The 16,859-nt window shown below is 44.5% G+C and overlaps 1 protein-coding gene across 2 annotated transcripts in view; it reads left to right on the plus strand.

The window, feature by feature from the left end:
• The first annotated feature begins 259 nt into the window (after positions 1–259).
• The window catches only part of ZNHIT6 (zinc finger HIT-type containing 6), a 64,070-nt gene continuing 47,470 nt past the window's right edge, over positions 260–16,859 (plus strand). For both annotated transcript variants that reach the window (XR_013813765.1, XM_079776452.1), the window contains exons 1-5: positions 260–1,203; positions 2,327–2,392; positions 3,267–3,373; positions 3,459–3,544; positions 12,006–12,109. Coding sequence is in view for 1 of the 2 variants with exons in the window: in XM_079776452.1 (XP_079632578.1) it covers positions 578–1,203; positions 2,327–2,392; positions 3,267–3,373; positions 3,459–3,544; positions 12,006–12,109 (989 nt within the window). In the remaining variant the exon portion in view is untranslated. The remainder of the gene's footprint in view (positions 1,204–2,326; positions 2,393–3,266; positions 3,374–3,458; positions 3,545–12,005; positions 12,110–16,859) is intronic.

The raw sequence follows: 16,859 nt of genomic DNA on the forward strand, positions 1-16,859 counted from the left end.
TTCAGACCCGGCTAGCATCTTTCCATGCACGATTCCATTTGATCCTCACAGTAACACTAAGAGATGTGTAATACCATCATCTCTAGTGCACAGGTGAAGAAACCGAAGCTTGTTGAGGCGTAACAAATTTATTCCATCTTCATACAAGATTAGATTTCATCTTTCCTACAGATCAGGTGGGTCTTCCCATTCCAAGATCATGGTTCGGCTCCTCTCCCGATCCTAGAGTTGTAGTCAGGCGCAGAGGGTGGGGCGGGAGGCGGGCCCCGAGGGGAAATGTTGGGCAAAGCCCGCCCTGAAGGCGGGACCGCGGTGGGGCGAGGCCTCACGCCAAGGCTCCCAGAAGATCTGGGCGGACCTCCGGAGAGCCGTAAAGATCGCTCTGAGTCGTGAAGTGGCGTGGCGCTGGGGCGCTGCTTTACGACGCTGGGAGGACTACACCAGGTCGGCGTTCCACGGCCTGCGACTTCCAGCACGTGGGCCTCTGTAGTTCTTCCCGCTTGTACCTCCTACCTCCTGGCGGGGACCAGCCACATTGAAGGACAGGGTGGCAGCGGAGGCCAAGGGTCGCGAGCGGATGGATTTTGCTGCTGAAAATGAAGCCACGTCGGGAGGCGGTCTCCAGCGCGGAGCTGAGGGGGCGCGGCCGCCGCTCGAGTCCGGCGGTGGAGAGGCGGGGAATGGGCTGCCAGGAATGGAGGAAACAGCGGATGGAGGAGAAGGGAGTGCACAGAGCGCAGAGGAAATGCGAGTGTGTCCGACGGCTGTGAAGCTAGAAAATATGAACTGGTCGCAAACGGAAGGAGGTGTGCTGGATGGCCGGTGGATAAAGCAGGAGGTGGAGGACGGGCCCGAGGTGAAGGAGGAGAAACCAGACCCCTTGGAGGTGAAGCAGGAGGTGGAGGGCAGTTCGGTGGTGAAAGAGGAGAAGGTGGATGGGCCGGAGATAAAGGAAGAGAAAGTGAAGGTGAAGGAAGAGGTGATGGACTGGCTGGAAGTGAAGGAAGAGAGGAAAGAGAACTTGGAGATAAAACAGGAAGAGATGGCTTTTGCTCAGAACATAAAAGAAGAAGTGATGGATGAAGTGTGTGTGAAAGAAGAAAAGTTTTTCCCGAAGGAAGAAATATTGGATGATACAAAGGTGAAAGAAGAGCCTCAGATAAGTTGCCCCGTGGGCTCGAAGCGGAAACTGGCCATGTCAAGGTAGGGCTTCGAGAAACCCATTGCGGGGGCGTGGTGGGGGGGATAAGGCTGTGGAGTCCTCTGCTGTCCAGTTTGAAGGAAACTACACAACCAGCAGGTGCAGAAAATTATGCACAAGTTGGGTCCCTGGAACCTGGGTGGTGGGAGTGGGGAGCGAGGAATTGGGGCTGTGGAGGGTTTTCTCATATATAACTAATTCAATGAAAATATGTGAGGTTGATAGTGTCCCGTGAGCAAGTCAGAAGATGAAAATTCTGGGGACCAGAAAACCCTTGGACCAGATTCTGGCTTGACTTATGTGCCCTTGACTCAGTATTTATTTGAGGGAGGATAGAGGTGAGGAAAAGTCTAATAAAAGTAACAACGACAAAGTGGATTAAGTTAAAATTATACAAAAATGCACTTAAACTCATCCAGTTGTTTAGTTTTCTAAGAATACTATGACTGTTCGTTATTTTTTATTTGTTTTTTTCCCAGTTGTGTGTGATCATGTGACATAGGAAATAAAGAGTGATCAGATTCTTGGGGCTTTTACTATCTAGAACACAATAGGTCCTAGAATAGCAGGTGAAGACAGATGGTAATAGCAGGCATAGATTATTCTGATGCCTATTCCAGGTTGGGTGTGTAGTTGAGGAAAAAGATTCAACTGCTATTCTCTGAATTTGACTGAGTCTTACACAGTTTTACTGGTGTGTGAGCCTGTAATATATCTAAACATAACTCATGGATTGAACTTCTCGATATAGCACACACACAATCGTTAAGAGATTGCCAGGAATTACAAGTTAAAAATGTCATTGAATAATCTCTTTCTCTGATGATAGTAGTAAAAGAAGTCAAAAGTGAGATGATTTTTTAAACAAATCTAATACATATTTTCTTGAGTTACATATTGCTAACAACATTGTAAATGTAGTCATTTGGAGACAGTTTCCTAGAAGAGAATTTTCTAACAATGTTTGACAGCTATGGAGTATTTTGTCAGAGTTACTTGCATATATTTTATTCACTATGTCTGTAAATTGATTGTGATGAGTAATTGACTCAGATTAAAATTTTATAAACAAATAAGTAGAATTAATAACTGATAATTTGTTATGTTTCATGTGGGTTTTTGTAGATGTGAAACTTGTGGTACAGAAGAAGCCAAGTATAGATGTCCACGTTGTATGCGGCATTCTTGCAGGTATCCTAATCCTAATATATATAAAGAGCTAGGTGGCGTCACAACCGAACGGGCAACCGGTCACCATGAAGTGCATGGAGCACCTCTGTGTCCCCCCTCTCCCCCAGCCCCCGAGCTGCTCACCATGAGGAGGGGCTGGCGGCGGGGTGGGACTGGGGACTGTTGAGCGGCGGTGGCGGGCTGCTTTGTGGGGTGGCCGTGAGCTTAGCGGAGCAGTCACCCAGGTGGCAGTGAATTTCGTAAAGCAGCGGGGCCGGGGAGTTTCACGGAGCAGTTGGGGGGTTGGGGGAGCCTTGTGGAGCAGTGGTGGGGTGGGGGGAGTTGGCGGTGGCGGGCTGCTTTGTGGGGTGGCTGTGAGCTTAGCGGAGCAGTCACCCAGGTGGCAGTGAATTTTGTAAAGCAGCGGGGCCGGGGAGTTTCACGGAGCAGTCGAGGGGCAGGGGGAGCCTCGGGAGCAGTTGAGGGGTCGCAAGCATCGTGGAGTGTCCCGGGGCGGGAGCTTCATGTAGCATCGCAGGGCGGCAGAGGCCATGTGACAGGCCAGGCTAGGCCTAGGGACCCTAACCGCGCACAATTTCGTGCACGCTGGGCCACTCGGCCTCTAGTATACTAGAGGCCCGATGCATGAAAATTCGTGCAAGAGTAGGCCTTCCTTCCCCCAGCTGCCCACACCGGCTTCCTTCCAGCTGCCCGCAGGCACCCGGGACCCGGGCTTCCCTTTCAGACCTGGCTTTGTCCAGAAGGTCGTCCGGAAGGACGTCTGGTCTCATTAGCATATTACACTTTTATTATTATAGATAATTTCCTACCTTATTATCTCTATCTGTACCATTGTTACCTCAAAATATAAAAGTGCCTCTTCTTTTCTCTTCAGTTTGCCCTGTGTAAAGAAACACAAAGCAGAACTGACATGTAATGGAGTTCGAGATAAAACTGCCTATGTTTCATTACAACAGTTTACTGAAATGGATCTCCTAAGTGGTAAGCCATCTTATGCATAGCAGATTGGTGCTTCCTGGCCATTGCTATATGTCGTTTGTTTATTTTTCTCTTTTGAAATTTTTAGATTATCGATTTTTGGAAGATGTGGCAAGAACAGCAGACCATATTTCCAGAGATGCTTTATTGAAAAGATCATTAAGCAATAAACATGTAAGTATTTCTTCTAATCTTTTCCAGTTAGAATTCCTTTTAATTAATTAGATTCATTTTTTTCACTCAACAAAATGTATTAGGTGGCCACTACGGTCGGAAGTAGAGCTACTATGAACCATTTGTTTATAAATTGTAGTTTGCGTGCACACATGTTTTTCAGGGGTTTATATCTGGGAGTGGAATTGCTTTGTTGTGGAGTGTACATATCTTCAGTTTGACTAGGTGTTACCAAAACATTTTCCAAAGTGGTTATATCAGCTCCCAGTAGAATGTAAATGTCACCTATTGTCACATCCTGTCCAGTATTTGATGTGGTCAAAGTTTAAAAATTTTTGTTGCCCAGCCGAGTTGGCTAAGTGGTTGAGTGTCATCCTATGACAGGAGATTAGAGTTTGATTCTAGTCAGAACACATACCTGGGTTGTGGGCTCGATCCTCAGTCTGGGGTGTGCAGAAAGCAGCCGATCAATGATTCTCATCATTGATGTTTCTATCTCTCCCTCTCTCTTCCTCTCCAAAATCAATAAAAATACATTTAAAAAAAAAACAAAACTTGTCATTAGATGGCTGCATAATTTTATTGTGGTTTTTAATTTGCAGTTCTCTTGATTCCTAATGAGATTGAACACCTTCCAAATATTTTATTGGCCATTTGGATTTTCTCTTTTGTGCCTGTTTAAGGCTTTTGCTCATCTTTTCATTGATTAGGTTTCTTCTTACTGGTTTTTAGGAATTCTTTGTGTTTCTTGGATGCTGGTTGTTGGTTGTCTGTGCTATAAATATCTTATTCCCTACTTTGGTTTTTTTTTGTGTTTTTTTTTTAACTCTAGTGTCTTGTGGTGAATAAATGTTCTTGATGTTAATGTAGTCAAATTTATCATGTTTCATTCATAGTTAGTTTTATGTATTTACTAGTAGCCCGTTTGCACGAAGATTCGTGCAATAGACCTTCATTCACCTGGCTGCCTGCACCAGTTTTCTGCCGGCACCAGGGACCCAGGCCTTGGCTGTGGCCACCGCCTTCTGCCTTTTTCAGGGTCGGGGCTTGGCCCCGGACGGTGGCCTTGGGCTCGGCGGCACCCAACATCCTTGCTAAGGATCGCAGGAGCCGACCCCCAGTGGTTTCCTGCCATCCGTGCAGGCTGCCCACTGGTGCCCAAGGCCGGGAAAACCTCTGCCCCAGGCTTTCCTGGCCTAGGGCTCGCCGCACCCAGTGTCCCTGCTACCGATCACAGGAGCCGACCCCCAGTGGTTTCCTGCGATCAGTGCAGGCTCCCCGCAAGTGCCCAAGGCCCGGAAAGCCTCGGCCCCTGGGACCCCCGGGAGGGGCGGGAGGGGCCGGGCCACGCCCCCCCTGGTGGCCAATCGCCTCCGGGACCCCCGGGAGGGGCCGATCGCCCCAGGCACCCTGGGGAGCAGCGGCATGGGCCTGGCCACGCCCCCCGGGGTGCCGATGGGCCCGGCCACGCCCCCCCCGGGTGCCGATGGCCCCAGGCACCCCCGGGGGCGGCGGCATGGGTCCACCCATGCCCCCCGGGGTGCCGATGGGCCCGGCCACGCCCCCCCGGGGTGCCGATCGCTTCAGGCACCCCCGGGAGCGGCGGCATGGGTCCGGCCACGCCCCCCGGGGTGCCGATGGGCCCGGCCACCTCCCCCGGGGTGCCGATCGCCCCAGGCACCCCGCGGAGCGGCGGCATGGGCCCGGCCACTGGGCACCGCCATCTTGATCTTCTCAACGGCGGATATGCCACCCGGAGTCCCGCCCCCAGCCTCCTGCCGGCCCAATCGTGGGCATAGTGGAGGTGCGGTCAATTTGCATGTTTCTCTATTATAAGGTAAGATAAAGAAACCCTTACCTACCTGGAAGTTATAAAGTCGTTCTCCCATAGTTATTTTCTAAAAGCTTTTAGTGTTGCCTCTCACATTTATATCTATAAACTACCTGGAATTAAATTTTGTGTAACATGAGAAGTGGAGATCCCATTTAATTTTCCATATGAATAATCCACTTTTACTAGCACCATTTATTGAAAAGTTCATCTTTTCATTATTGCACTGCAAGACCATATTTGTCATATATCAAGCATCCATATATGCTTGGGTCAGTTTCTGGCTGTTCCACTTGTCTATCCACACCAATTATTGTAGCAGTGTGTGTTTTTTTTTGTTGTTGTAATTTTTTGTTTATTTGTTTTTATTGAAACTTGCTATCTAATGGAGTAAGTCCTCCCTCTTTGTTCATTTTCTAGAGTATGGCTATATTCTTTGTAATTCTCTATAAATCGGAAAAATTAGCCTGTTGGTTCTACAGTTCTTCCTACCCCAACCTGAGCATTTTGATTGGGGTTCCATTTATTTTATAGAATAATTTGAGTGATGAGACATCTTTTTAGCATTGACTCTTTAAATCTTTGGTTGTGTTGTATCTCTGCATTTATTTGTACCTTCTTTAATATCTAATTTTCTCAGTGGGGGTCTTGCACATTTCTTACTAAATTTATTCCTGGGCACAACTTTTTCATGCTAATTTAAATAGCATTTTAATTTTATTATCTCTTTGCTGGTATTTATGAATGATTTTTTTGTTATTGTTTATTTTATAGTCAGCAACCATATTGTAATCTATCCCAGTACCTTATCTATAAATTCTTTAGGTTTTGTTTTTTTCTGTAAATAATTCATACAATTTCTTCCTATCCTTAATATTTTGATCTCTAGCTCTCTCACTCTCCCTCCCTCCCTACCTTCTCTCTCTCCCTCGCTCTCCTTTTCTCTCCCTCTCTCTCTCTCTCTCCTTATTGAAAAAGCTAGGACTTCCAATTCAGTGTCAGATTCTAGTGATGACAGGAGATATTTATGTTGCAAGTCCCAAGTTTACCCTTGGCTTGATAGAAGGATTTTGCTAGAAGGATTCACAGGACTTGACATACAGTTGTACTCATGGCTATATTATTACAGTGAAAGGGTACAGAGTAAAATTAGCAAAATGAAAAGGCATTTGGGGTAAAGTCTGGAGTAATTCAAATACAAGCTTCCAAGAATCTTCTGCCATTGGAGTCACACAGTACATAGTTAATTCCTTTGGCAGTGAGCTGTGATAATGTATGTGAAGTATTGTCTACCAGGGAACACCATTAGAGACTCACTGTGCAAAGTTTTTATTGGGAGCTGATTGCAGAAGCACCCTCTGCCCAGCTTGTACCAAATCCCAGACTCCCAGAAGGAAAGCAAATAATCCACATTGTTTATACAAACAATTTCGGCACAGCGAACCATTTTTATCATTTGGAAAAGTTTCATATCAGTTTAGGGAACAATTTATAATAATAAAAACATAATATGCAAATCGACTGAACAGCAGAACGACCATCTAGACGAACTTCCGGACGACCATGCTATGACACGCAGTGGTGCCAGGCCAGCCAAGGCAGGTGTGATGCGATTGGTTGGGGATCCCCACCATCTCCCCATGATCGTCCCGCAGAGGGATGCCCAGGTTCCTGGCCAGTGGCACTGCGGTGGGTGGCAGGGCCTCCCTCTGTGGAGCCATCGATCTTGGAACCCCACAATTGATCGCCCTGCAGAGGGAGGCCCAGACCACCTGGCCGGCAGCCACAGAGGGAGGCCTGTCTGGTGGCGCTGCAGCAGGTGGGCAGGGCCTCCCTCTGCAGGGTGATCGATCTGGGGGCTCCACGATTGATCACCCCACAGAGGGAGGCCCAGGCCATCGGACAGCGACGCTGGAGCGGGTGTGTGGGGCCGGCCAGCGATTGCCCTGCAGTGGGAGGCCCAGGCCAGCCAAGCTATCGCACCCCATGCCTGTCGCCTACAGAGGGGGGGAGGGACAGTGCCACACAGATGGCAAGCAGTGGCAGCGGCGGGGCCAGGGCCAGCTGCTGGCAGCCGGGGAAAGGAAAGCCCCGATAGGCCCTGATCGCTGGCCAGGCCTAGGGATCCTACCTGAGGGGTCCTGGATTGCGAGAGGATGCAGGCCGGGCTGAGGGACAAAATAGTTACATAGTGGGCCTGAGACTATTATCCTTAAAAGGTTCTGCTTATAATGTTGACCCTTGGCTGGTGTCTAGGAATTTGACTTACTAGTAAACTAGAGGCCTGGTACACGAAATTCTTTATTATTTATGGGACTGGTCAGGTTTTCTCTCTTTTTGAGTCATTGTTAATGGATTACATTTTTCTAAGAATTTGTCCATTTGACCTAGATGTTCATATTTATTGGCATGAAGTTTTTTATAATCTCTTTTACATATTTGTTGTATGAATTATATTAATTTCATTTGTGATATTGGTTACTGTGTCTTCTATTTTTTTCTTGATCAGTTGCTGTTATTTCTTTCCTATTTTGTTAATGTATCCTCTTGACTTTTGTTACATTCTTCTTTTTTATTTTTAGTTTAATTGCATTGTGGTCAGAGAACATATTTTTTATTCTGAGTTCAATCCTTTAAAATACATTTAAGACTTGTGTTTATGGCCCAGCATGTGGATATGTTTTATAATGTTCTGTTTGCTTGAAAAATAAAAAGTATTCTGCAATTGCTGAATAGATAGCCTATATATTCCTTTTAGGTTAGATTTATTAGTTATGTTTCTAAGTACCATATAATTGGTTTTCTATAGTCTGACAACAGTAACTTTTAACTGAATCACTAAGTTCATTTACATTTTAATAAAATTGCCTATATATTTGGCTTTATTTTTTTTTTAATATTTCTTACTTTTTAATTCCAGGTGACAGTCAATATTATATTAGTTTCAGGTGGACAGCATAGTGCTTAGACATTTATATCATTTACTAGAGGCCCGGTGCATGAAATTCATGCACAGCGAGGGGAGGGCGATGTCCCTCAGCCCAGACTGCACACTCTCCAATCTGGGACCTCTCAAGGGATGTCCGACAGCCCATTTAGGCCTGATCCCGGTGGGCAGTCAGACATCCCTCTCACAATCCAGGACTGCTGGCTTCCAACCGCTCGCCTGTCTGCCTGCCTGATTGCCCCTAACCGCTTCTCTTCTGCCTGCGAGCCTGATAACCCCATAACCACTCCCCTACCAGCCTGATCGATGCCTAACTGCTCCCCTGCCAGCCCAATTTGCCCCTAACTGCCCTCTCCTGCCAGCCTGGTTGCTCCTAACTGTCCTCCCCTGCAGGCCTGGTCGCCCCCAACTGCCCTCCCCTGCTGGCCCAGTCACCCCTAACTGACTTCCCTTGCCAGCCTGGTTGCCCCTAACTGCCCTCCCTTGCCAACCTGATTGTCAAACTGCCCTCCCCTGCAGGCCCGGTCGCCCCCAACTGCCCTCCCTTGTAGGCCTGGTCACCCCTAACTCCCCTCCCTTGCCAGCCTGGTCACCCCTAACTGCCCTCCCCTGCCGGCCCAATTGCCCCTAACTGCCCTCCCCTGCAGGCCTAGTTCCCCCCCAAATGCCCTCCCCTGCAGGCTTGGTCCCCCCCAACTGCCCTCCCCTGCAGGCCTGGTTGCCCCCAACTGCTCTCCCCTGAAGGCCTGGTTGCTCCCAACTGCCCTCCCCTGCAGGCCTGCTTGCCCCTAACTGCCCTCCCCTGCCAGCCCGGTAACCCCTAATTCTCTCCCCTGCTGGCCTGGTCGCCCCCAACTGCCCTCCCCTGAAGGCCTGGTTCCCCCCCAACTGCCCTCTCTGGCAGGCCTGGTCCCCCCCCAACTGCCCTCCCCTGTAGGCCTGGTTGCCCCCAACTGCCCTCCCCTGCAGGCCTCATCCCCCCCAACTGCCCTCCCCTACAGGCCTGGTCCCCTCCAACTGTCCTCCCCTGCAGGCCTGGTCCCCCCCCAACTGCCCTCCCCTGTAGGCCTGGTTGCCCCCAACTGCCCTCCCCTGCAGGCCTCATCCCCCCAACTGCCCTCCCCTACAGGCCTGGTCCCCTCCAACTGTCCTCCCCTGCAGGCCTGGGTCCCCCCCAACTGCCCTCCCCTACAGACCTTGTCCTTCCCAACTGCCCTCCCTTGCAGGCCTGCCCCCCTCCCCCAACTGCCCTCCCCTGCAGGCCTGGTCGCCCCCAACTGTCCTCCCCTGCAGGCCTGGTTGCCCCCAGCTGCCCTCCTCTGCCGGCCTAGTCACCCCTAACTGCCCTCTCCTGCTGTCCTGATCGCCCATAACTGCCCTTCCCTGCCAGCCATCTTGTGGTGGCCATCTTTGACCACATGGGGGCAGCCATCTTGTGTGTTGGAGTAATGGTCAATCTGCATATTACCTCTTTATTGTATAGGATGAAGTGATCCCCCTGATAAGTCTAGCACCCCCGACCATATAGTTATATACTTATTACAATATTTTTTATTATATTTCCTATGCTGTACTTTACCTCCCATGACCACTTTGTAACTTCCAATTTGTACTTTTTAATCTCTTCACCTTTATCACCCAGCTCCCCAACACCTCCTCCCACCTGGCAATCAACAGTTTGTTCTCTGTATCTATAAGTTTGTTTCTGTTTTTTTTGCTTGTTTGTTTGTTTTGTTTTTCAGATTACACACATATTTGAAATCATATGGTATTTGTGTTTCTCTAACTTATTTAACTTAGCATAATACCCTCTAGGTCCACCCATGTTGTCACAAATGGCAAGATTTCACTCTTTTATGGCTGAGTAATATTTCATTTTATATATGCACCACAGCTTCTTTACCAGTTGTCAGTTGATGGACACTTAGGTTGCTTCCATATCTTGGTTATTATAAATAATGTTTCAGTGAATATAGGGATGTATTTGTCTTTTCAAGTTAGTGTTTTTGCTTTCTTTGGTTAAATACCCAGAAGTGGAATTGCTGGGCCCTTCTTGGTCTCTTGTTATATGTAGCCTTTGTTTTAAAGTCCTATTTTATCTGATAGAACTATTGTTCCCCCAGCTTTTTTTCTTTGTTTCCATTTGCATGAAATATTATTTTCCATTCCTTTACTTTCAGTTTTTGTGTCTTTTGATCTGAAATAGGTCTCTGTAGGCAGCATATGTATGGGTCTTTTTTTCTTACCATTCAGCCACCTCATGTCTTTTGATTGAAGCATGTAACCATTTACATTTAAAGTTAATTATTGATAGGTATATATTACCATCATTTTATTACTCATTTTTTAAAATCTTTTTTTTCTTAAAGAAGTCCCTTTAAAATTTGTTTTGTTGTATGGTTTCGGGGTGATGAACTCATTGAGTTTGTTTTTTTTTAATCTGGGAAGCTCTTTATCTCTTTCCATTTTAAATTATTACCTTGCTGGGTAGAGTAATATTGGTTGTAAATCCTTTCTTTTCATTACTTTGAATATTTTGTGCCAATGTCTTTTGGCCTGCAAAGTTTCTGTTGAGAAAATCAGCTGACAGTTTTATGGGAGCTCCCTTTTAGGTAACTAATTGCTTTTCTCTTGCTGCCTTTAAGATTTTTTTTTTGTTTTTAGCCTTTGGGATTTTAATTATGATATTTCTTGGTGTGGGCCTCTTTGATTTTTGTCTTGTTTGGGACTGTCTGCAATTCCTGGACTTATATGTCTATTTCCTTTGCCAAGATAGGGAAATTTTCATCCATTATTTCATCTAATAGGTTTTTAATCCCTTGCTCTCTCTTTTCCTTCTGGTACGTCTATGATGTGAATGTTGTTACCCTTGATGTTATCCCAAAGGTCCCTTAAACTATCCTCATTAAAACAAAATTTTTTTGTGTACCTATTGAGTGTTTTCCACTACCTTGTTTACCAAATCACTTCATCTAATCAGGTGAGGATTAACAACAACAACAACAACAAATCAGTAAAAGAGAAAGAACTATATAGGTAACTACACCTATGATTGTCAAATGTCTTTTTTTTTTTTTTTTTTAAATCCTTCTCTTGGCTTATAGAGTGTATGGGTAACAGCACAGGCTCTGGAATTACACAGACCTGGGTTTGAATACAGGCTCTCTCAGAAATAGTTGTATAGCCCTAGCCGGTTTGGCTCTGTGGATAGAGTGTTGGCCTGTGGACCAAAGGGTCCCGGGTTTGATTCCCAATCAAGGGCACATACCATGATTGCAGGCTCCTCCCCAGCCCGGGCCCTCCCTGGTCAGGCATGTACAGGAGGCAACCAATGGATGTGTTTCTCTCACATCTGCTATTTCTCTCTGTCTTTCCCTCTCTCTTCCACTCTAAAAAATCAATGGAAAAATGTCCTTGGGTGAGAATTAAAAAAATAAAATAAGATGTTTTTTTTAAAAAAAGTTGTATAATGTTGGCATCTTATGAATTCTCACTGCTAAAAAGAGGGTAATTGTAGTACCTGTCTCATAGTATTGTCAGTATTAAACAACAGTGTTGCTTAGCACAGTTGGTAAAATATAAGCATTCAATATATCGTAACTATTGTATTTTGAACGTTATTTTATTCACTTTTGAAATTTAAGGAATTTTAAAATTAATTTGTCTATATTTGTTGTTGTTAGATGTGCTTTATGAAAAATCGTGCCCGAAGGCAAGGTATTAACTTAAAACTTCTACCCAATGGGTTCACCAAGAGGAAAGAAAATTCAACATTTTTCGATAAGAAGTAAGTTCCTAACTTCTTCCTTAGTCTATCCGGTGTTCTGATTTTAAGGTTTAGTTTGATATAGAGGTACCAGTAGTGTGGTCTGTGAGCTGTTTGTTATTGGTGTATGAAAAGATGACTATAGAAATAGAAAATAAGCATTTTGAAACTTAAGATTTCATTTGAGAGCCAGTGATGGGAAAGAAAAAGACTTGGGAAACTTTTACTCTGCAGTGAATGTGAGTACAGGTAATACAACAGAGATTAGTTTGCTGCTTTCTGAAAGTGCTAGATCAAAAAGGCCCCAATAGTACAGAGTACTGTAAGGATTTCAGCATATTGTAAGTAGCCCACTAAATTATTGGGTAATACCTTTCAAAAGTCAAGATTCTGGATTTAGAGTAAAAAGAACAACAACGGAGTCCCTTCTTCTTCAGTCTCTTAGTATGTGTAAGAACTTGTACAAATTACTTCCTATTTCTAGGCCTCATCTGTAAGATGCGGGGCTTGTACTAAGTAAAATCTAAGATTCCTTCCAATTTTGCTACTCCATAAATTGAAAAGACAGACCATCAGATTATTATTTAAACCTTCTACCTTTTCAACATGTTTTATTATAAGAAGGTGATGTTATCCACTTATTTTTTTTGTATGTTTCAAGTCATAAATATTTGTAAAGGTGGTTTTCCTTTTTCCTGGTTGGCTTCCAGAAGTAAAGTAATGCCTTCTATTTATTAAATGTGAGATGATTCCTTTGTACATTTTGAAACTAAAATATCTGGAAATTGACATAATTTGTTTGAAATTTAAGGTGACTGGTTTGTGCCTTCACAAAAATAAAGGCATACACTTTTTATTTTTCTCCAGCTAGCCTTTTTCCCTTTAAAAATATAGTATAGACTGCTTTTCTTGTTAATGCAAATCTGCCTCATTATTTTTAAGTTGTCTGTTCCAACTATGACTACTGTATAATAATTTAATTATTCCCATATTCATGCACATTTAGCTTATTTCTAGTTTTTAATTGTTACAAATAATGTTGTAATAAATATCATTGAATAGATTATTTTGGGTGCTTATATGACTTTTTCTGTAGGATTAGTTCCTAGAAAGCAGAATTAATGGTTCAGAGACTACATGGGTTTAAACTTTTTAGAGAAACTCCAAATTATTTTCCCTAAAAAAGTACCACTTTGTACCTTCATCAAAAATAGTATCAGAGTACATATCTTAGTTATATTGCACTTTAATTGAATATTTAAACTTTTTTTGTCTATCTGATCATTAGAGAGGCTGATCTCTTAAATTTTTATTTCTTTTCAGATGTGCCTATTTATATCTCTTCTTGCTCTGTTACATACATTTGAACATTTTCATCAGTCTGTTTATCCTTTAATTTTGCCTTCCATTTTTGATACATGTTAAATAATTGTAAAAAAAAAAAAAAAAAAGTCTGTAAAACCTGGCCGGCTTGGTTCAGTGGATAGAGCATCAGCCTGAGGACTGAGGGATCCCGGGTTCGATTCCGGCCGAGGGCACATGCCTGGGTTGCGGGCTCAATCCCCAGTGGGGGGTGTGCAGGAGGCAGCCGGTCAGTGATTCTCTCTCATCATTGATGTTTCTATCTCTCTTTCCTTCTCCCTTCCTCTCTGAAATCAATTTTAAAACACACACACACACAAGAAAAACAAAAACACAGAGATAGTAAAATTGGAGTGGTTAAGAGCACAAACTAGACCAGTCTGCCTGAGTTCAAATTTCTCTCATCAGCCTTTCCTAGCTATGTGGTCTTAAGTTAATGCACCTAATTGCTTTGTGCCTCAATTTCCTCATCTATAAAGTGGGGCTAGTAATAAATTAGGGTTAAACCAGTTTTCATTTCCATTGGTCGTACTATATGAGAATATCTGTTTAAATATCTCACTGAATATCCTGCAGGCATAAAAGAGTTATCTCTTTTTTAAAACACTTTTACCACCCTGGACAGTTTGGCTCAGTGGTTGAAGCGTTGGTCCACAGAACCAAGTTTGCTTGTTGGATCCCCAGCCTGGTTGGGGTGCGTGTGGGGAGGCAACCAATCAATGTTTCTCTCTCTCTCCCTCTCTCCCTTCCTTTTTCTTCCCTCCCTTCCACACTCTCTCTTAAAAATCAATGGGAAAAATATCCTCAAGTGAGTATTAAAAACAAAATTTTTTTTACCCATTTTAAAGGTTAAAATAATATTTTGTTTTAATTTTATTTCATTTAATTGCTAGTGAGATATGGAATATTTGCTCACAAGTTTCAGAGTGATATCTTAAAATTTAATTGTAACATTAGACTTTAATGCAGTCTGCTGAGTTAAGATGATCTATCATTTGTAAAATCATTTTGGGAGTCAGTTCAGTGGGGAAAAAATTTTTAATCTATGTAACTGAATTTTTCCATTTGTTAATTGTTAAATGACCTGTTATATTTTTAAATGAAAATGGTTTTTCTACTAACTGAATTTTAAAATGTCTGACTTAAGATGTTGGATGAATAAAAAAAGTATTAACAGGAGTTCCCAGCTTAAAGAATATTTACTACTCACTAATCATCTTGGTAATCTCTTTAATCTCAATATTTTGTTCATTCTTTTTTTTTTTTTTAATATATTTTATTGATTTTTTTACAGAGAGGAGGGGAGAGGGATAGAGAGTTAGAAACATCAATGAGAGAGAAACATCAATCAGCTGCCTCCTGCACACCCCCCACTGGGGACGTGCCCGCAACCAAGGTACATGCCCTTGACCGGAATCGAACCCGGGACCCTTCAGTCCGCAGGCCGACACTCTATCCACTGAGCCAAACCAGTCAGGGCTATTTTGTTCATTCTTGTTCAGCATTTTCATCAGTGATATAAATCTTGGCACTGTTGATGTTTTGAGCCAGAGAATTCTTTATTGTGGAAGGGCTGTCTTCTGCATTTTGGGATGTTTAGCAGTATCCCTGGCCTCTACCCTCTAAATGTTGGTAGCAAAAACATACAAACATACACACACATGCACGCTTTGTTGTGACAACAAAAAAATGTCTCCAGACATTGCCAGGTGTCCCCTGAGGTGGGGGCAGAGAAGAGGGGCAAAATCACCCTTATTTGAGAAGCACTGATTTAGATGAATACAGAAGACATACTGAACTTAAAGCATGGCATAATCAAAATTTTGATTGCTAAAAGGTGGTATATAAGTAACAAGATAAATAATGAAAGTCAGGTACTTTAAGGGTAGAGGGGAAAAAACCCACTTAGAAGTACCTTCTTTGGGATACCTGTGTTTTCTCAGCCATTCATATGAAAATGACCAAGGTTATAGATGATGAGAGTGTTATTTGTTGGAAGGAGTGAAGAAGCAAATACTAAATTTTTTTAAATAATTTTTTTCACCTCTGTTCTCGTGTTTTGAAGAAACTCATTTTCAATGTTTTCTTCAACTTTCAAAAGTGGTTAAGGCTTTGACTCAGATAAACCTCTATTTAAATATTGCCTCTACCATTTACTGGGTTGTTGAGAGGATTGAATGAAATAATACTGTAGTACCTGACAGTAAATAATATATAGTGACAATTAAAGGTCTGTATTTCCTTATCTGAAATCCTGGGGATAATAGTTTACTATATTACATCCTATATAATAAAAACGTAGGTGGCGTCACACCCTCGCGTGATGCCAACGCACGACGCCCTCATGCACCGTCAACACAAGATGGCCACCACAAGATGGTTGCCCTCACGTCACAAGATGGCCACCACAAGATGGCTGGCAGGGGAGGGAGTTGTGGGTGATCAGGCCGGCAGGGGAGGGCAGTTGGGGGCGAACAGGCCAGCAGGGGAGGGCAGTTGTGAGTGATCAGGCCTGCAGGGGAGAGCATTTGGGGGTGACCAGGCCTGCAGGGGAGGGCAGTTAGGGGCGACCAGACTGGCAGGGGAGGGCAGTTGAGTGTGACCAGGCCGGCAGGGGAAGGCAGTTAGGGGCGACCAGGCCGGCAGGGGAGGGCAGTTGGGGGTTGAGATCAGGCCGGCAGGGGAGGGCAGTTGGGTGTGACCAGGCTGGCATGGGAGGGCAGTTGGGGGTGACCAGGCTGGCAGGGAGGGCAGTTGGGGGCAACCAGGCCAGCAAAGGAGCAGTTGGGGGAATCAGGCTGGCAGGAAGAAGCGGTTAGGGGCAATCAGGCAGGTAGGCAGGTGAGTGGTTAGGAGCCAGCAGTCCCGGATTATGAGAGGGATCCCAGATTGGGGAGGTTGCGGGCCGGCCTGAGGGACACCCCCGTGCACAGATTTCGTGCACTGGGCCTCTAGTTTACTATATAATATTCACTCCTAGGAGGTCTGCGACAGCATTGCATAATCAGACAATACTATTTCTGCAGTGAAACCTGCAATTGTTCACATTATAATGGGTAAATAATGACTATAAATGGACTCAGCCAGGTTTTACTGCACAAGGAGTTGAGAAAAAACTTTGAGCTGGGCTAGTGTGGTTCAGCGGTTGAGCGTCAACCCAGGAACCAGGAGGTTATCAGTTCGATTCCTGGTCAGGGCGGGTGCCCAGATTGTAGGCTCAATCCCGGTGGGGCATGCAGGAGGCAGCCGATCAATGATGTTCCTCTCTCATTGATGTTTCTATCTCTCTATTCCTCTCTCTTCCTCTCTCTATAGAAATCAATTAAAAATGTTTTAAAAAGAAAGGAAGGGATGGAGGGAGAAAGGGAGGAAAAGAAAGAAAGAAAAAGATAAAGGAAGGGAAGAAGGG

Source organism: Cnephaeus nilssonii, assembly GCF_951640355.1.
Source record: "Cnephaeus nilssonii genome assembly, chromosome: 7".
Lineage (NCBI taxonomy): Eukaryota > Metazoa > Chordata > Mammalia > Chiroptera > Vespertilionidae > Cnephaeus > Cnephaeus nilssonii.